Here is a 22833-nt window from a genome sequence, read left to right on the forward strand (position 1 = left end):
AGTGATAATAATGCTAAATGTATACATGATGCTACCACTAACATGTCCAATATTAGTTGTACTGATAAATAATATACCTTTAGAGTTTCATCTATGGAAAGATGAAATGAGAGTTGGAACAGATTCAATGTATGTAAGAGCAACAGGGAAAAATAAAAACAGATGATGAGTAGACTGTTTACTTGGCGGATTTAGGGGGTGCCTGGGGTGCACTGGCACCCCCCTTTTATTCTATAATGATATTCATAGTCAATCATTCAGTCACACCTGTGGTACATAATTATTACTTTAAGTATATTCATAGCAAATTCTTGCAGCCACACCTTACAGTTAAAAGGTGTGCTATGAAAATAAAATAACTATGAATTTTATTAGGGTTTAAAATTTTGCCACGCGAGCTACGCGCGCGCGGTCTGTGCATCCAATATTTTTACACTCTGGATCCGCCAGTGGTTTACTTCCATTGTGGAGGAATTGATTTTTTTCTTAGTGAATCAACATGAGAAGTCTAAAGTCTCAAGGATCAAGCAAGAAAACTTCACACAGCACAGCAACTATAGTTGTTACATTTGACAAAAACAGCAAACTAATTTGAGTAGAACAATGTAGCACATGCTGTGATCATGAAAAACAACATAGGCACTTACAAATATCACAAACAAAACACACTGAAATTGCAGGTCAACTATCGAAAGGTATTCTATTTGACAGAATCTTAGGTGGTATCAGGGGCAGTGTTTTTCACAAAAATTGTAAGGATACACTTGTTAACTAGAAAAGACATTGTCAACATTGAGAACATTGAGAACGCTTATAGTCTCAAGGGAATTGAAAAAAGAAGTGAACAGTCATGCAATAAATGATATGATTGTACATGATTATATTATTGTAAGCAAAATGAGCTCCTTTATAACAACAGAACAGGGCGGTTCCAGTGACAAAAAATTGATCTATAAAGAAAAACAATTATAGTGTTAATACACAAAACTTGAAAACAATTTTGAATGCTGTAAGCTTGTGCTAAATAATCATGTCCAATCTGGGTTTTATCTACTAGGGGGGGGGGGGGAGTCTGGGTTTATTCTACAAAGGGGGGGCAGTTCCCCCCCCCCCCCCCCAAATCAGTAACTTCCCCAAAAAAAATTTACAGCAATTAACATTTTAATTTTAAAAATTTTAAAGGTAACTGAAATGCGTATTTTGAAATTTTTTAAACTTGTTTATTCGTTAAATAATAATATGATAACATGTAAACCTTACTCCTTTTCTTGAAATGGAATTTTATTTTGAAATAAAACGAAGTCAAACCTTGCTCATCACAAGTCAGCCATCTTCTTCCTGTTTAAGCAGCAAAATCGGTGAAACGCATTATGACATCACAAGATGAACGATGAACACTATTCCAACACCTGGTAAGAAGTGTGAACTATTAGAAAATGCCTAAGAGATGCGTTTGCTTTCGGTTGTGGTAATACTAACAAGGATGGAGTGAGTCTATTTTCATTCCCTAAAGATCCAGTACTCAGTAAAAAATGGACTGAGCAAGTAAAAGAGAACCAAGGACAAGTGGTTAGGACCAACCAACTACTCATTTTTGTGTAGTTGCCCACTTTACTGAAGATTGTTTCCAGCCTGATGTAGTTGTTGCTGCTAGTCTAGGATTATCTAGAAGAATGAAACTGAAATTTGGTGCTATCCCGACAGTCTTCAAGAGACCAGTTAGCGAATATCAAACTAAGGAGGCATCACATTTAAAGAAGTCAAAATCAACAAGTAGACATGAACGTTACAAAAGAAGAGAGAATTTGAAGGTATATATATGAGCTATCACTACTGGATTTATAACTGTTTGAATTGATTTAGGTTGGGAATCCTAGTAGATGTACCAGATAAGAGTCCAAATTTGGCTGATGATAAGAGTGAGTCCAGTATGGCTACAGATGAAGAATTAACAAGCCATTAGGTACAGACCGTTATCATTTCGAATACGTCCGCATACCCCAGTATATCATTGTGGGCAGAGGGCACGCCTATAATAATAAAGACGTGCCTATTATAATTATTCGCTCACGCCTATTATAATTATTCGTATTATAAACTATTCGCACCTCCACTGATACTATAATTATTCGCACCTCCACTGAGTCTTGTGCTATATACTGATAACTTTTATCTTTGCTGTATTAACTGGAATCTTGTGCTACTGATAACTCTATCTTTGCTGTATTACTTTTCAATCTTACTATATAATTTACTTTTATTGCCCTTAACTGTTCAATAATCAAGTATCAAATATTTCTGTAATATTTTTTTTTCCTTTTAATTCTTGTATCACTACTTTATTTATTATATTTATACTTTTTGCATTTAAAAAAGTTGTTTTAACAAACTATGTCAACCTCACGTTTTCCATGTTCATATTGTCCAAAATCTTTTTCATTTAGAAGTGGACTATCTCGTCATATGAAAAAAAGACCACACTGAAGAAAAAAAACTGGAACAAACGATAGTCTTGGTTGCAGCGAATGTGACTCCAGGTCGGTTTTGAATAGATGTTTTGTGTAATTGACATAATTATTTAGGTTTCCAACAATCTTTGCTTTGATATCACATCTTAAAAGTGAACACAATATGGAAATTAATATTGACAAGTTCTGCTTTGTAATTTGAAGAGTTTAGCACATGGAAAAGCAGGGGAAGAGGAGAAATGTTAAATCCCATTATGTACAGCACATCATCAAGTCGAATATATGGAGCTACTAAATATAGGTATCTATACTGCAACAGGTCAGGAAAGGTAAGGGTTCGAGGAAAAGGTGAGCGACAACTTAAGAGCCAAGGCTCAAGTAAAAGTAGGATTATCATGTATTGCATATATGAAGGTAATGGAAGACACAATACAAGGAGCTATTACTGTGAGTATTGTTTCACATCATAACAGTCATTCCATTAAACTTTCCCACCTTCCTATCCTCCTGATATTAAAACATCATATAGCAGCAAAATTACATGATGGAGTATCAATGGAAAGGATATTAGATGATGTGAGAGAGACAATGACAAATGGTGAGATTGGACGTGAACAATTACTTTCACGACAAGACACCACTCAATATTCAACGACGACTAAATTTAGAGAGTGTGAGAAAAGATACGAAATGATCTCTTAAGCACATGTGCTTGGGTTGAAGAAATGGCAGGAATGTCATACAATCCTGTACTTTTGTTCAAACCTCAAGGCATAGAGCAGTCAGAAACAATGAATGACCTTGCCAGGATGACTTTATACTAGCATTACAAACTGAGTTTCAAAGAGATGCAATGATGCAATATGGCAGCATGGTCATTTTAATGGATGCAAACACATGGCACCACTCAGTATGACTTTCAACTAATATCCATACTTGTAATAGATGACTTTGGAGAAGGATTACCTGTAGCATGGGCCATAAGCAATCGGGAGGATGTCACATTATTGGTACAGTTTTTGAAGGCTGTACATACACGTGTAGGAAATATAGAAACAGCATATTTCATGTCTGATTGTGCCAGAACAATATTATAATGCATGGTCTGGTGTTTTTGGTACCCACAAACCAAAAGAGTGCTCTGCATTTGGCATGTTGATCGGGCTTGGAGAACTGCTCTTACCAGCACATTCCTAACAGGCAAGAAAGAATAGAAGTATATCACCAGCTTTGCATTTTGTTACAAGAGCGAGAAGAAAGAAAGTGAATTCATTGTCAGATTACAGCAAATAATGTCCTTTTTGATATGAACGATATGATAACTTTTTAAATGACTTCAAACACAACTATGTACCTCATACAAGAACATGGGCTACATGTTTAGGGGTACAGTCGTTAACACCAACATGTTCACTGAGTCATTCCATCGCCTTTTGAAAGTAGTATACTTAAACAACAAAAACAAATCGCCGTGTTGATGGCTAATCCATTGGGTCTCTCTTCGAATTGCACGGAATTTAGTTATGAACAGCTACAAAAGATAGAAAAGGGGTAAAACAACACATAGAAAAACAGAGATTCATAAAAGACATAAAGCTGCAATGGAGCTAAATCCAACTTTACAACCAACCAATGACAAAACATGGAGAATTCAGTCTTACAATAAAAAAGACACATACTACATTCTTAACAAACTATTAGAAAATTGTTCGTGCAAGCTTCATTGCTCATGTGTCATGCGTGTGTACACATGTATTCATGTACATGTATGGATGCAACCTGTACATACAACGGTATGTAAGCATATACATTTTCTTCATATGTCAATTAACCACAAGAGAAGAGGAGAATATGGAGAACAAAGATGAACTTGAGAATGCTAACGGTGATTATGAAAAGAAGGATGAACAAGACACAATAGAAAACGAAGACAGAAATGAAGGCGTGAGTATAATGAAACCGAAATGAATGTGAAAGTAACACCGCTGTGATATTTACAGTGCACAGTTGATAGCAGTGAGTTTAACACACATGAATATTTCTCTCATGTTACTGCAAGCTGATTCATCAAGACCTCACTGCATGTAAAGACCAATGTGGAAAACTTGATGCAAAAAACTTCTGTCCGCTAATACAATCTAACATGACATGATGTACTGACAACAGTAAAGGAACATGTCCAATCAGGTATTTTCAGTACTTCAATCGAAACATATTTATTCCGAAAACAAGAAAACTTTCAGGCCATAAATAAATGTCACACCTAATTCTAATCATTCTAAACAACCTAGATTTTTCTCGACAAAGAAGAAGAAGGAAAAACAACAAAAAGTATTGGGCAAAACAACAATGGATGAACAGGAGAAAGCAAAGTCAAAAATGATAAACACAGACATTTTAAAGTATGGGTGTATGTTGGCGAGATGAAGACAATACTCATGATGTTCACATATCTTGGATTGAATGTGACTATTGTGGATTGTGGGTACATGTTTTGTACTAATAACAGCAATATTAAGATGACAAACATATTCACCTGTCAAAATGTCAATAACACTAATATACATAAATTTACATTAATTCATTTGGTTGAAAAATATATACTATAATCAAGTGTTTTGACCAATTTATAGTAAAATAAACCATACACACAATGATTACAATTACGAAGGCCATAGACAAAACTTAGTCACAATAAACCACATGTATTTACCTTACTAAGTGAAGTGTGTTAGTACAATCAAACTAAGAGAAAGCATCACAGTGTTGTCATCTTAGCGAAGAGAATCGAAAGATAATTTAATACCAGAGAGAAAGATAACTTAATTTAGATCAAAGGTGTGGCCCCTCCTCTGCCCACAATGATATATGGAGTATGCGGACGTATTCGAAATGATAACGGTCTGTACCTAATGGCTTGTGAAGAATTAGCTCAGCTAAGAGTGGGACATTCGAATTTACCTGAAGAGCCTGGATATGAATCATGTTCGTTTGTATCAGATCCTCTACCAAGCATGTTTTGAAGTGTATACTTCTACTGATTTGGTTCATATTGTACTTCATTGCAATAGTACTATCAAGTAGTAAAGAAAAGCAAAAAATGATATCGAAAGGTATGTAATTTCAGTTGTGTTAAAGCTGTCATAACATGTTAATGTTAGGCTGTCAGACAACTATACAATGTCAATCTAATGAAACACAAACTTGTCTATGTACCGTAATGTATCTGTACAATGTAACCTTTTAATTGATGATAAGAACAGTACTGAACTCAATACACTTATAAATTCAAATCAGATGAATCATTATATTATCCATCAACTGAAGAGTAAGTATAATATAAATGCTTTGTATGTGAGTAAACTTGTTTTTTCTCTTATAGAAGTTCTGACACTGAAGACAGAGAGATATCAATAGGAGCTAGCACAAAGTTCAGGTTAGTGAACACTCACTCATTAATAGCTGATGGTTAAAGGTGCAGATCCATATTCTTGTCAGTATTGGTAATACGCAGTTTGTAATGTGGATGGTCAGTAATACATAGGAGCTCAGTATCCTATCTTCAGCTTCTTCCATTTTCTCATTCATTTTCATAATTTCTTGTGCAGCAAATCCACTCCTTTGAAGTACCCATGATTACGCAGTGGCTACATGCACACACCTATAATCAACATAAAATATATATTACAAACGTTATTCCTCATTTATGTTCATACCAATTAAGTTTAAAAGTCTTTCTGAGGACAGTTCCAAGTCTTCACTACTACTACTATACTGACGCTTGGCTATCACTTGGTTCATATAAATAAGGTAAACAATACCAGCAAAAGAATCTTCATCTTCACTATAATCATCCTGCATTGGACTTGAATATTGTTCAGATCCACTAGTTTCTTCATTAGCAAGTACATCCATCTCTATAACAGGTGCAAAACTATCGATTTGCATGTGTTCATCGTTCATCTGTGATGTCATAATGCGTTTGCTGCTTAAACAGGAAGAAGATGGCTGACTTATGATTGAGCAAGGTTTGACTTCGTTTTATTTCAAAAGAAAGTTCCATTTAAAGAAAAGGAGTAAGGTTTACATGTATCATATTATTATTTAACGAATAAACAAGTTTCAAAAATTTCAAAAATACGCATTTCAGTTACTCTTTTAAAGTATTTAAATTAACAATAAATTCAGTAACACATCATCATCATCACAAATCATCAAGATTTCAGGTGCTATTTATATAAACTAAGTTACACCTGAGGCGATAAAGACTACTGAAGTGTACAGTAGTATACTATTAGTATACTACTGTACACTTCAGTAGGCTATTCTTTACTTGCAGCTGTGACAGTATAATATGAAAAATTAATGATGATAAAAAATTTCCAAATTTATCAAAATTGGCAGCAATACTGGAAATATTACCTGCTACAGTTGAGCAATTATTTACAAGATTGAGAAGCAGGATGGGAGAAGAAACATTTAGAGCATGCAATGAAAATATGTAGTGAAGGACCTGAACATTTAACAGATGAAACACTGGAAGAAATTATCGAAAATTACAAAACAGTCAAGAAAAGAAAAATAGCATTGTAATTAATAATTTATTCTCTTTAGTCATGTTATTCATAAAGCTAAAAGTGCATTGAAAGTCAACTTCTCCCACCCCCCCTCCCCAAAAAAAAATTCTAGATAGAACCCTGCCAATCCATCACAAAGTATCATATCCAACACTTGCTTAAGTGAGTCAAGAATAGTATTAGTCATGCCCACACACTTGTAAGCCATGAATTCATGGACTATTTCTAAATCAAATTTTCCTAACAAGAAAAGTAACAAGCTAGTGTCTGGCAGCTATGTGTGAAGATCTTGGATATAGTAAACTTAGTAAAGTAGGAAATAAGCTAAGAGTAAGCTTAGAGGCTACACTCTATGTATGGGTTGACAAATGGGACATAAAGTTATTCACTGTGTATGCACTCAATTTTAACAAATCATTCAGATTTTCTATCTATAATTCAGATCTCCTATTTACAATTTGGACCTCCTGTTTGTAATTTGTAGCTCTTATTTTATAATCCATGCCCAGATCTCCTATTTATAATTTAGACCTCCTATATTTCATAATTCAGATCTCTTGTTTATAATTTGGACTGACTATATATAATTCAGACATCCTATTTATAATTCTGATCTCCCTTTCATAATTTGGACACCATCATAGCACATGGCTTTTGTCCCACCCCATAATACGTTTTCATCGTCGAACGGAAACGACTTAATAGATCCGGAAGCCATAATAAAGCTTAACAATATAGCCCTGGCAGTTACATAGCATTGGATCCTTTGCTCTCAGAAATTTGTTGCATGCACAGTAAGCTTGCATGACTTTACCACGATGTGACTGTTTTGGGAGTTGGGTGGTCAGGCGTAGTGGCCGTTAAATACATGAAAGAAGAAGGTCTAACTGTCTTAGGGCTGAGAGAAGAGATGACATTGGTGGACTCTGGTATTACTCGGATGATCCTAATGAGAAAACGGTCATGAAGTCACGCGAACGACATCTTCGTCGACCCTCACCGAAATGTCCGACTATCCTATGCCAGAAGAAATGGGATATTTCCTCACCACTCGAAAATACTAGAATACTTGCGTTCGTATTGTGAGCATTTCGATCTATATCGTCACATACGTTTTAACACAACTGTAGTAAAGGTAGAGAAGAAAGATGATTTGTGGCATGTCACTGTGTCATATGGAGAAACCTTTACCTAGTAAGTTCCTGGTTCCTTGTACTGGTGAACCAATAACAGATGATCCCGTGATTCCATCTTCTCCAGCTTCGGAGGGCAAATTTATCATGCAAAAGAAATAAAGGAACCAATAGAAGAGCATCGAAACTGTAAGCTCTTAGTTTTTGGGGAGGAGAAACTGCAGCTGATATTTGTGCTGAGTGGTACGATCACACAAGTTGCATCTATTGGAGTGCACCAAGGGGCCAACATTTCTTTCGACGCTACGCTAAAGTTTTGCCTTGGAAAGAACCACAAGCCCTAACAAAGAATCATCCCAGTTGTTACAACTATTGCTCCTTTTCATTATGGCAAACCAGGCCTCTCTGGATGTGCAAGTGGACACAAATGGATCGTTGTTAGCTTACCAGGGCCATGGTATTCCAGAATGAGAAACGAATCTGAATTATGCATCTTTTCTTAACAAAAATGGTCTCATGTGCTCGATATGATTGACTATGAGCGATTTGTTCCAAAGGGTGCCATTGAGTGTTGCAATACAAAAAGAAGTCACCTTTGTGATGCTCCAAGCAGGAATTTGATTTGTCATTGTGTCTACTGGGTATAAGGTAGCCCTTCCATACCTTCCAGAAAATATACCAACAAAACATTTCGTGAGCGATACAAGCATGTCGTTTGACAACGACGACCCAACTTTAGCATTTGTTGGATATGTTTCGTCCGGTCGTCGTGGTTCAATCTCTTCTGTTGCTGAGAACCCAAGCACGATGGGTAGCCAAAATCTTAGTGGCAAATTGAATTGCTATCAAAAGAGGAAAGACTTAAAGTAAATGAAGAAGACGCAAAGTATTGGAAGGAATACTTTAAGGCATCCTCACAGCGTCTAGATAGGAATGTGAGGAGTTATGTATGTCAACAAAATTGCCAAGTTAGCCAAAGTCTATCCCAACTTATGGGATCTCTTCAAAGCAACAGCTACCATTGGTATGGTTGCAATAATTTCTCCCATATAACACAGCTCTTTATCAGCTCAATGATCCCAAACAAAGAGATCAAGCTATTGCTACCTTGGAGAGGCATCGCAAAGGAACAACAGCAAACACTACATCTCTTGCTATATTTTATTCTTACGTATTATTTGGTTTGATTGGTGGTGTGTTAAACTTGAGTATCTCAAGTACAATATTCAGACCTCCAAACATTGGCCTGCTGTGAGAGATGCAGCACCTGTGAAATTTGGAACTGGGTTTGGTGCTTGCCAAAGGCAGTTGCTTTTGATAACAAGACAACACTGCCTCCATTGTAACAGACATTGCAAATATATGTATTAATATTTTCTAACTTGATCTAATGTGTATTGTTTTGCTAGTTTATTCATGATTAATTAGTGATGTTAAAATAACTGCTTTGTCAATTGCTTTGACTTACCTTTGATTATAAATAAAACTTTACAAATCATTAACGAAAGAGTACATCAAGCTATATAGTATGCTACAGGCTATATAGTATTGTATGAGTTCTTGTCCAACTTATATCATTGTCAATAGCCAACCTTCATGTTGGGACTAATTCTATAGATCCATATAAGCATATGTGCTACAGAATTGTCAAAGGATATTGTTGGAACTTTTATATTAACAGTTGATTACCAAATCAGTCATTCAGTGTCTACTTTCTCTGGTGAACAGGAAGATTCCTCTTCTTGAACGAAGTCTTGCAAAACACTTTATCTTGTGCTGAACCTTTTGCATTGATTAACAACAACGCATTTCATTTTAGGATCAATCAATCTCTAGAGGTTGCCAGTGTAGGTGAGAGCAGGCTTACCAACAGCTCCTGAATAAGGAGAATGGTGAAAAAGTGTTGCCATCAATCATATATTGGTATAACATTATTATACCATAACATTTATAGAATGTATAGATCGCATGCATGTACAAAAAGCTTTACATTTAACTGTAGGTCAAACCTCAACAGTAGCGTTTTATTAAGGTAGAATTATGAATACAAGTACTTTCCCACAACAACTCCACAACTAGAAGACAGTTAATGTTATTTCTATTATGTATGATTTTTCATGAGGAACACGCCTTTGTAAATCTCAGGTTTGAGTGCTTCTAGATAATTAATATCATCTTTAGCGTTAGTGATTGTTTGTTTTAAACACTAAACTGCTATGGTAAAAAACCCTTTACACAAAACATTTGTATAGAAACCGTTGAAGACTTTACACGCAAGATGTATTGTTACAGGTATAAAGACTAGAATGTCCTCTAACACTATTCAGCAAACATGCAGTAATAATATGACCAGCTGATTGAAATAGCATCACGTAACAGTCGATCATCTCTACTTACAATTCAACACCTGTGGGAAAATAGTGCTTAATGATGTCTGACACCTTTACTGCTAGCCTATAAATGACGCAAGAAGCAATACAATTTTTCCTAAAGGAACCAAGCCAATTAATGGATCTAATGACAAGTTTCACATCTTGTTGATGCCATAATGGAAAATATCTCAAGACTCTTATTTAAACTCACATATTGGTTCAATTTCTTATTGTCATGCTGGTGCTATAGCTACACACTCACTATCGGCACCCCTTCCTTTGTAGTGCACCATTTGCTGCTCTCAACCAAACAAATGAAGATACATGGATTCCACCCTATTTGCAGTTGGTGTGAAAACTATAGAGATTGGTTAGCGGCTATATGCTGTTCATGAGACCTTCCTGATGTATTCAGGACACAATGGCCAAACTAGGTGTGGGATATGCTCCCTTAGTTGCCCACCCTTACTTAAGTAGTTTCAAGACATAAATATAAGCTGATATGTATAGAGCACACCCACACTATACTTTTTAATAGTTTGCATCTATAGTATAAATTTAGCTGTATGTTAATTGATGAGATATATACTTAGTGACATTGTGTGAGTGTGTGATGACTTTCTTATTCAACTAGATTTGCATGTGTGTGTGCTGTAATTTGTGCTAGTTCATAAATTTTGAATGCAAATTTTTTAAAGATTAACATTGTAAACCTTTTTTCAAAAATAATTACAAAACTCATGCTATCAGCTAATAATAACAATTATGTGAACACACTTTGTTATTATATTAACAAAAATGTGAGACTTTATTAAAATCATAAAAAAAATTTAAACACTAATATTACATTTGTGACATGTTACTATATACTTTTGCATCATTGCATAATCATTATACAAACTCCTTTATCTGAGCAGAATGATTTAAGTTGTTTTCACCCTCTATATAATACAGCTGATATATAATGGTCTGACTAAGCTAACACAAACTAACGATATAACAAAAAAAACTGAACAAAGAAAGATATACAACTGAACAAACAAGCACACACAAATACTATGTGGCCCTATGTTCATAGGACAAAATACCTAAAACCCAAAGTTACCAGATTCCTCCATCATTAAGATAATACCAGGGTGTGTAACCCATTTGGAATTATTCTATGGATAAAAAAACACAAGAGTCTAATTTTAACTGACAACAAGTAAATATTTTTAAATAAAAATATTTTTTTTAAAAATTAAGTAAATGTAGCTAAAGATGGATAATATCAATCCAATACAAAGAATGTAAACAAGATAGTAGTGATAGCAATTGCATCATCCCTCGCTAACAATCAAAAAACCACTCAATTAATATCAGTGATATGTTCTTGCATTCTGTTCCTAACTGTATTTATATATGTCATAATATCATAACTGGTCAATTAATAAATGTACTTTTCTTGTATCACATGACCCACATCTGTTGGTGTGGTATTCCTATTAAATTAAAATCAAACAAACAAATATAACAAACTTGTCTAATAGATGTAACAGAATATAGATAGACATAATATTGATTAAAGTGTAATTACAGGTTTACTTTGTAAGTTAAAATTAACTGACACGATCAATTTTTTATAAACCACTCTAATAAAATTAGTCTGTTGATGTTGTCATTTCTCTTCCATAATGAACTTCTTGATCTAAATATCTTTCATAATGTTCCTCAGTTATCAAATGTATATTGATTTCATTGTCTCTGACTCGGAACTTGTAACATTTGGCCAGTATCAGGAACATAATAAGTATTATGAGAATAATGACACTCTTTAATACATAATAGTAAAGATTCTGACAGTGTATTTCTCCTTGGCAACTAAATGGATACTTCCCACTAAAACTTATAAAAAAACCAACTCCAAATGCTGCATTTCCATAGCCCAACCAATAACCCCTCTCATCTCATGTGGACACTGAGCTATTGTGAACAATAATGATGTTGAGAAGAAATAAAGGCATAAGAAACCCCATACAAAATTTGGGGAACGATGATTGCTTCGTATGAAATGGTATGTAAATTAAAACTGTTTCTACAAGCCAACATGACAATATGGTATAATGTAGTTAATAAAGCAAAAACAAGTCCTAGACCAATTCTCTTGAGCATACTAGGAATGAATTTATAGAAACATGGATATATCAACAACTGATAGAGAAGAATAAGAACTCCAGCTACTATTAAGTATAATGAATCATTCACGATAATGCTAGAGATGCTTTTGTTTTGAATAGAAAAACTAAACAATGTCAATTCAGTTGCACAGCAAAGACCCACTACAGAGATTAATAAGGGAATTAACCTTAAGACTGTTCTAACATCTTCTACTTGCTCCACTGAAAAAGGTCCACCATATTTTTGTTTACCTAAGTCTAGACGTGAAGGATAGTCTTTCTCCCAGTAGGTTAAAGCACTACGATTTCTTGGATATTTGTTTTTTTTTCTGGCATAATTTAATACTTGACCAATAAGCTTGACTGGATTGACAATGTGTGGAGTAGTATCAAGCCAATGTTTAAAGAGATAGTTAGTTATTAATACTACAGACACAGCCATACCTGACATGACATAAGACACTATGACAAATTGTTCAATCATTATACACTGTCCAATTTTGGAAATAATATAAGATAAAGGTACACACATAATATGCCAAAGGATAATAGAACTTAGTTCATCAGATGATGCTCCTATCACTGATCAAGACTAAATTGAACAATGTTAGATTGAAAACAACAAACTCCAATCAATTCAAGTATAAAAGCTATACTAAAGACTATTAAAGAAAGAATGTCATACTCTGGCAAGAATATCTTAATAATAATTGTTAAGCCACCAATTATCCAAGACAACAAATGAGAAGTATACACTAGTAATGATAGTTTTATATCTACCTGTCTTTACATCAGCAAGTAGACCAAGTAGTGGAAATGAAAAGGTATACTAGACACAATCCTATCCCATTAACAATGTACTGACTTTGATGATGTTCATTATTGCTGTTGTCGGAGACATCAGTTCCACTAATATGTTGCATTGAATTCGTATGGACGGACATCAAGGCATCCCACAGAATGAGAAGTATCACTGATTTTAGAACTAATTCTTTGCTTAGAACAAATTAGAGTAAGTGTCTTCATCTCCTAATAATTGATGATTTAATAATAATATAACTATTAAAATGGAATAACCACATTGTTATTCTAAACAATTTAAAATCACTCTGTTGACATATCTATGGAGTGTGTTGAGCTAGACAACATTGGGATTAATAAGCTATTATTATTAATTATTATACTAATTATTATACTACTATTATACTGATTAGATAACAATATCATCATAATTAAAATAGCTTTGGTCATATAGTACACAAGGTGAATGGGTGGTAATTTAGGTATTGAAACAACAGATGCATACTATTAGTTATACCTATAGTACAAACAACACAACAGCTATAGTAAACAAAACGTAGTTATTTGATTAATGGGATTGATTATAATTTGAGTATTCCAAAAGTATTTATATTAAGCAGCAATGTATCTGCGTTAAGATCATGTATATAATGGTAACACTGCATGCCTTTGTAAAGATGAGATGACACTCTTCATTCTTTCTGTGTTCCTTGATACTGCATGTATAGTGGGTTTATTGGTGCCGGATTTAATCTGCATATTGACGGACAGCAACAAGAATGTTCAATAATAATTTTGTGTACATGTCATGTCTCCACATGTGATCCTCTGTATAGTACAAATGGAAAGAATGTCATTGCTGAATATTTTTGCAAAGCCTCCAAGGGAGTTGCCTTACCTGGTAAAAAGGAGTGTACATCATTAATCATCTAAAGAAGTAAAAAAAGGCTAACAAGAGAGTTTAACTGTGTTTGCAAGATAATCCCAAGGGAAATGCAATTGGAGCATCTAATAGCAGAGGTCAGTACAATGATTATACTGCTGTTCAACGAGAACAAATTGGTAAAAATGCAGCAGAAAATGGGCAAATCAATCTTTTCCTTTTCTAACATGTTTATTTTAATTGAGTTTCAGGCTTGTATTTTCCTTTGTTACAGCAACTACATATCTTATTCTCCTCAATTATACATTGTAACTCTTTGCCAAGTACGGGGGTCCAAAGTGACCTCGTACACAACTAGCTATCTCGTGAGAATCAGTCACTATATAATTTGAGTTTGAATTCACATTATTTTACGTGGCCACATCACAATACTGCCCACAATAATGCCACCCACTCTTCATTAACTTGGTGTTTTTTTGAAACTGTCGATTTAAAATTATGCCAATTTTTTAATTTTGTTCATTTTGATACCAAACCATCCAAATATTTTGGCCATCAATAAAGACCTCTATACACTAGCTACAAAAATAGGAGATCCTTAATTAAGAAATATTTTTAAACAGAAGTTTATGGTTTATACAAGATATTCACCGTTCAAAGTCTTATCTCAAGTATTTTAACAATAAAAGTAAAGATTCATGACAGGAATAAAATTGGAAACATCGTCCTAAGATTATTTTGATAGTACTGCTGTTACTGTAAGGGACTGAATTATTGCTAACTTTGAAGACTGCATGAGTTGGCAGAAGCTATGGAACTGCTCAACGACGTTTTCTCAAATAGGTCAGTCATCAAAGCGCACGCGGTAAATTCCAAAATAAAATGGCTGCCCTTCATAGCTCCATGCTTCTGCTTATCGGCTTTCTCTATTTTTCATGAGTTAACAATCCCACCTTTCATTAACTCAATCCTCTACCTTCCTATTATCTGTTATTTGGCCAAAATATGTTATATCTTTCCCGTCTTCCACGTCACCATAGACATGACAATTGTTCTAGCAAAATATTCTCACCTCTCTGTCTCTGTTAGAAGTAACTCTCTATTCTTCCTACTTCTCTTACTCAGTGGGGATGTTGAGACTAACCCAGGGTCTCGTAACGATGAAGCAAAATATGTTTATCTAGTGACCAGTGACCAGTCGTTTGGCCACTTTACCGGAAGTCAATATAGATTGTGTTCACAAAAGAATCACACAGGCAAAATTCTCTATTATCTGCTAACGTCTTTACATGTGCTGTTAGTAGAGCGAGATAGAGAAAGCTGCATACCTGAACTACACCATGTTTTCGTTTTGGCTGACTTATGCGAATCCAAATAGAATTATTTTATCTCAAGTGGTAGCCCATCATTGTAGCCTTAGCAATACAATTTATTAGCCTGACTTTCTTTATAAGTTACAGCTGTAAAAAAATACACACATGTAGCAGATGTATAACATGTATGTTTCTTTGCAGTAGTATTGTAACTGTCCAGCACTTTACTTAAAAGTTACAACTACTTTAACATAACTAGATAATAATGGGGTAGAATTTCTAATAAATCACAATACAATAAAATTGAAGAAAGGACTATATATGAATGCATGACAGAAGTATATATGATTGTAAAGGATATATATGTACACTATACAGTATGAATGAGGTGATAAATAATATGTATTATGTATTATGGATATATACACTTAAATGACAGACTCAATGTCAAGAAAGGTGAAAATTAATCCTGGACGAAACTGTGGATCTTGTGACCAGCTACCAGTACAATGCTCATCTGGAGTGATAGCATACGAGAGAACTTTCTTGCTCTTGGGGATATTGGTGTAAATAACTGTATAGATTGGAATTGTAAGAAGGACATTTAAAATGGTATTAATAAATTAATGCATCATATTAGCCGTGCTGCAAAAAAGAAAATGTTTCTACCAAAAAGATATGTACAATTCCTACATGTTCTTGTTTTGTCTAACATTGCAACATCAAATATTTGTACAGCTATTGAAGTAGCTACTATGATAGGCTGATAACCTTGATGTGACTCAGGCAGTGATACTTTGTAGGTCACACTACAGATATGTCCATCACTTATTACATAGTATTAATTACATGTATGTAAGTATTAAGTCCATGAAGTGCTATAATATACATGATGACATAGCTTGAATGCCCAGTCCCTAAAACAAACATTATCAAATATAGAACATTTTCAAGTTCACTATAGTAGCGATTTAACCTTTACACCAGACCATAGAATATGTAAAAGTAGCTATAACACTTACTCTATTATCTTGAAGAGTTTTCAATCTTCAATCTCCAGCTCAGATGAGGAGATTCAACACCTTCTCTCAAATAATGGACTTCTACTACTTGAAGGTGAAGAGTATGGATATCATTTAAAGGTTTCTTTACAAGACTCAAATGATCATGATGACATTATGCAGAAACACTATAACGTTTATACCAATGTACGACGCATAACATGGGATCAAATATGCTTTGAAGATCTATTACCACAACCAATCAAAACTTTAGAATATCACTGGGTTAGATCTATTAATTTTAGGTCCATGACTACTGTAATCAATCCTGTTGTCATATAATCACCCTTCTATCTGTACATTATTTGGATGGACTAGATATGTTGTAAATTTGTCTGTAGACTGGGACTCACCTGAAAATACTTAAGCAGTGAAGAGAGAGTAGCCTTCTTGATACATGAATTTGGATGCAAGACTGGATGTTTGACAACCAGATATCAATGTGTGAAGTCAGGACATTGCTGTGGACCAGGATCCTCATTCACGAAAAAAATACATTTTAAAAAATAACAGAATGATGAAAGTACCTATTGAAGGTAAAAGAGCAGTTAAACATCTCTATAGTTCAGAGATAACAGAATTGTCAAATTGCTGTCATTTTGGCAAAAATGTCACTTTCACTTCGCAATAGGATTTGCACAGTGGTCAAACGACTGCTCCCTTTCCTGCTCCTCGCCCAATTCTCCCTTCATATTCTCAATTATCAATTCCTTCATTCATAATGTCATCAATATCTATGGATCCACAGATCCATTCTCCTCTTTCTACTGCTCCAACTACTGTATCTCATCTTCATCCCCTGCTCCTCTCTAACCTTCAGCTACCATCTATTGCTCAACCTTCCTCTCTTTTCAATCTTCTACAATTACTACTTCCTTTTCCTTTTCCGACTCTCTGCTTTGCTTCCTCATCCGTTTTTAGATAAAATTAATGCTAAACTTGGAAGGAAGTAGACAATATTTAAAGGGAGGGTATCATGAAAAATCACTATATTTTTTTTTAATTTAAAAAGAATCCTTTGGTGATATATAGCTCAGCATATTTTTTTCAGATTTTTTCTGGCTACCATTAGCTAGAAAAAAATAGTTGTTTCCAGCTATTTTTCAATAAGCTACAGACGTTTCCTGTTGAGTTGAAATTGGGTGGGGCCGTTATGTGATGTCATCAAAGGGAGAGATTTCTGCTAATCCATGCGCATCTATACAAGTATAGACCTTTACACACAGCAAGGTGTGAACATGCTTTGCTGACAAACACCTCTCTATGCAAGGATTTGACGCGTTTTGTCTCCAGAATACCAGACATCATCTTTAGAGGCCTACCACAGTGTGGTTATCCACTTTGCACCAAAGTCAAATGCCTTTTCTTATCCAGGGGATGCATTGCAGGTGTGTATTAATTTGTGAATTAAGGTTTCTTTTGCTTACTACAAGTTGTTTTTGTAAGAATAATTGTTATTGCCTCCCATTATACAATTTTGCAGGTTTGGAGTTGGCATCACTACACTTTAATGAAAACTCTAATCGTGATCAGGCAGTAACCAAACAGGGCAAGGAACAGTTTGACATTGTGTTTCCCAAATACAAGAAAGGGGGGTACATTGTTCGCAAAGTGACTGTAGACCAAACATATGGTAAGACATGTAACTAAATACCAATAGTCTTTGTTCCTGTGTTAATTGTTCACTATAATTCCACTGCAAGATATGTTAACAATGTATTTAGAAAGACATTTGAACTCAGTATAGATGGCAGTAGAGGGGATGCAAGTGTACATGATGAGGAGCTAGCACCATTAAGTAGTCAATACACAAGGCCAGACAAGGACACTGCCATTTCAAGTCATAAGAGTACCTTTAGATTGTCATAATAATAACTATTGTATGCATAACAAACAAACTTCACAAATGTGGATATTTGAAACCTGTGTAGTTACTAAAATCAGATGGAAAAGTGTTCCTAATCTTTACTGCACAAAACTTACTCTTACTCTTTTCCCGAGCCATCCCCAGCACCAACTGGTTAGCTGGCTGTATGCCATATAGCAGTAATGTCTGCAGGAAATAAGAATGCAACATGAAGCGATGTATAATAATATTATGTGTAGCACCCATACATTTAAGCACACAGATTGAAACCCTTCATGGTCTGTGATACAATGTATCTCATTGCTACTCTCTTTCATCTTGTCTTTTACAATGTCTATTTCACAGCAACACACACATTCACGACCTGTTGCCATCACTTCACATTGTCCACATTGACACCTACAAAAAAGGCAGAACAGTACTATAAATAGGTCTGTATTGTCAAGCCTGGAGAATTTACTTTCATATTCCACTGGAGAGTGGGATGGAAGTATTCACCACTTGCAATCGGCTCAAAAACTGTATGGTTCTATGATTTCTGAGCCTGTATCTTCATGACTGCTCTCTATAGGATCTGGATTTCTCCCTCAAAACTGGAAAAGGAGCAAGACAGTCTTATTTCACTAGCTGCATAGCTGTCAGCATCATTGGTGCCAGAAGAACTGGTCGAGTTGTCGCTTTCTTCCATTGCAACGCTTTATTTCTCTCCCTTTGATGACATCACATAACGGCCCCACCCGATTTCAACCTCAACAGGAAGTGCTTTTACATCCTGGAAAAATAGCTGGAAACAACTATTTTTTTTCTAGCTAATGGTAGCCAGAAAAAATCTGGAAAAAATATTCTGAGCTATATACCACCTAATGATTATTTTTAAGTAAACAAAAAAAATAGTGATTTTTCATGATACCCTCCCTTTAAGACCACCTTTCACCGTGAAGCGTGATAGGGTGGGGGAAACACACGTCTACGCCTCCGCCCTATCCGTTTGTACCCGTAATCTTACGTATTGTCTCTAATGGCTACAAGTGGAAGTCTTGTTGATAGAAACACAGGTTAGCTTTCATTGTAAACTCTATCTCATTTCTACATAGTGCTATTCAGCTAGTTAAGTCAAAGAGAGAATCACATCTGGGCATATTAGGTTGATCGAAGTTACCATCATTAGATTTAGGTTACTTATTGTTAACACTAGTTGTTATAGATATATTGCATTCATTGGATATGACTGTATTTATAGATATAGTCATCTAATAACTTGAAATAAGCACGTGGATAATTGGTAGATACATCTTGAGGACACTACTTATTCTTGTTTCTCACATTCCTCGTTTTTCTTTGGTAAATGGTAGATCAGGTAGCATGCAACTGCCATTCCCCACAGGCTTGAAATCATTTTGTACTTTTGCTCAACTTTTTTGGTCCAGATGTCACGACTATAATATGTACATGCAATATGCCTTCTAATCAAATTTGCAAAGTAATTGACAAGATTTACTAGGAATGTTATGTCTTCCCAGTGTAATTTGTACCTATAATAAAATGTAGAGTATTATCTCTCCTTATTGTTAATTGTGTAACAAATATCTTATATTTACTTATGCAGATGATGATATCCCACTTCTGAAAGACAATTACGATGATGATGAACCTATTTCAGGCAATGAGATCAAATGTGATGTAGAAAAGTTAGATAAATCTAAAATGTTGTTTCGAGGATATTGTATTGTTATTGATAACATCAGCCAACCTATACCAACTGATAAAGCCTCCAATCCAGGAAAAAGACAATGGCAGACAGAGTATTCCTATGGATCCAATAAGTAATCCAAACAAGCAGAATGTCGAAAATATATTTGGTGATCTTTTTGGCTTTCATGTTCAGTATTATACTCAATTGACAGTGAGCGCAATTAAACGATTGTTAAATTTTGTGAGTCAAGTTGATCACTCAAAGTTTACTGGTCTGATAATTGTTACACTTTGTCGAGGATATGGTGATGCTATCTACTGTGCTGAGTTTGAAAAAAACGAAAGAAAAGATTAGCTTAAATGAAATTACCCAATACTTTTCTGATGAAAATTGCCCAGATCTCATGGGTAAACGGTCATCTTACTTTCATGATATTTGGCAACAACCTCCTCCTCGTGATAGTAGAGGTAATACAGGAGAAAGGGCAGTCAATGTTTCTATCATCTCATGTATATACCGTATTGTATGCCATTGTCCTGAAGCCTTACAGAGTGAAAATGGTATCAGCTTCTTTCTCAAATTGCTGCGTCAGGAGGCAGAACTCAAAAACGTGTTACTTAAAGATATGCTTGAACGTACTATGTTGAATGTAATGGCAGAACGTGTTTTGGTAAGGTATGATGGTGATATGAAGTATCCTTTGTGGCCATTACAAGAAATGACACTGAGGTAAGAAGGTATAACTTGTCTAACACAGACAACACATTTACATTATACTTATAAGAAGTCATTGTCGATAATACAGATGCCTTTTTCTACTTGCTATTTTATGACCTATTTGCCTTAACCCTGTGTTTAAGTAATCATGGCAACCTTTGTCACTGTATGGAATGTTTTTTTTATGTTACATACTGTCATCCTACGTGTATATCAGATGTTGTCATTATTGGTCATACTCTAATTGTCTTTACTTAATCAATGTACTATTAAAGGCATTTTGGACAGTTTATGACTTTTCTGCTAAAGGTTGAGAGTGCTTGTCTAAGTGTTCATTATTTATATACAAGTTATACATGACATCAGATCATGGTTGAATCCTAAGAACATTTTATATGGATATCTGTATCTGACTTTCCTGAATAGGTAACACTTGTTTTTTTTCAAACATTTTCAGACTTGCAATGCCTTCTCAATGATGCAAACCATTTTCTCTCTAGCTCATTCCTAATAACATTAAATTAGTAGTCATTCTCCATGTGAACAGAGTATTATCATAGTATAATTATATTGCTCGACATATTTTTTTTCTATAGTGAACAAGCACTTCGTCTAGGTGCTGAACTCCAAATGGCTCTTGATGTATGGCTACCAATGCGGCGCAATGTGATTGAAGAGCTTGAAACAAAAAAAGAAAGAATTGTGGAAGTGTGTCGAAAAGTACGCATATCACGTATTGCCGGAGGAGCTGCTGGAGTTACTGGGGGATTATGAGTGTAGCTGGTTTTGCCTTAATACCATTTACTTTTGGTGGCTCACTTCTTTTAACAGGAATAGGAGCTGGCATTGCTGTTGCTGGTGGAGTCACTGCCATTGGTGCAACAATTGCAGATCTAGTCATCAACAAGAAAGAGCTTCGTGAAGCAAATGATCTTTTGACACTAGATCGACAACTTTGTCAAGTTATGAATAGCTTGAGGGAAAATATTAGAAATATAGCTGAAAGGATAGCAAGTGAGGACCCACGTGTTAACGTAGAGCAGGTTATTGTGGGTATTTTGAGAGGTGGACAGAATGCTGTACGAGTGGGTATGGCTGGCATCAAAGCTGGGATAACTGTGGCTCAGCTGGCTGAAATGGGTGGAATAGCTGCCTTAGAGGGCTCTGTATTTGCACTTCGACTTACAAGTGTAGCTGCTAGAGGTATTGCTGTTGTTGGTGGTTTGGTGTCAGCATTAATAATACCATTGGATATTTATGAGATTGTGTCTAATTCTATTAAACTAAGTAAACAAGTCCAACTGCTGCTTCAAAATGGCTACAGGAACAAATAGATTTTCTAAAGTTGCAAGAAGAAGAAATAAAAAAGACTCAAGAAGAAAAAAAATCTCAAGAAGAATAAAAGGAACAGAAGCCATTTTTTAAAATTATGCTGAGAATACTTGTATATGTTTTTTAATCCAATGGGAATTTCCCTATAATTTACTGCTTAAAAGAATACTGTATTGTATGTCTCTGTAGTCCCAGCAAAAATTGCAATATTTCAATGTTAAATTAATAATAACTCTAAACCTTGGAACCTTAATGTATTAATTTTATATTTGGAACATAAATTTTGTTATACTTCTTGTGATTTTTTAAAATCCTCCTGGAAGTTATTGAGTTGTTTGAACCTAAACAGAGAGTAAATGTTAAGCTATCAGTGATGGTGAAATTCTCAAGTCACAGCTGGAGCCACTGAAAACATCTGCCTGTCCCACTCTTGACCTTCTGACTGAATAATGGCAATGAG

At 34.9% G+C, this 22833-nt stretch overlaps 1 protein-coding gene and 1 pseudogene across 1 annotated transcript; both read left to right on the forward strand.

The window, feature by feature from the left end:
• The first annotated feature begins 2885 nt into the window (after positions 1 to 2885).
• On the forward strand, positions 2886 to 4336 carry LOC121392579 (annotated as a pseudogene).
• Positions 4337 to 21811: 17475 nt separating this feature from the next.
• Positions 21812 to 22375, forward strand: LOC121392580. Its single transcript, XM_041523731.1, has one exon. The coding sequence runs from the start codon at positions 21812 to 21814 to the stop codon at positions 22373 to 22375; it is 564 nt and encodes a 187-aa protein (XP_041379665.1).
• Positions 22376 to 22833: the final 458 nt, after the last annotated feature.

The sequence above is a fragment of the Gigantopelta aegis genome, unplaced genomic scaffold (genome assembly GCF_016097555.1).
Source record: "Gigantopelta aegis isolate Gae_Host unplaced genomic scaffold, Gae_host_genome ctg4110_pilon_pilon, whole genome shotgun sequence".
Taxonomy (NCBI): Eukaryota; Metazoa; Mollusca; class Gastropoda; order Neomphalida; family Peltospiridae; genus Gigantopelta; species Gigantopelta aegis.

Bases quoted from the DNA above. Each gene is read 5' to 3' on its own strand.
- LOC121392580 (XM_041523731.1), top strand. From the start codon at position 21,812: ATGAGTGTAGCTGGTTTTGCCTTAATACCATTTACTTTTGGTGGCTCA.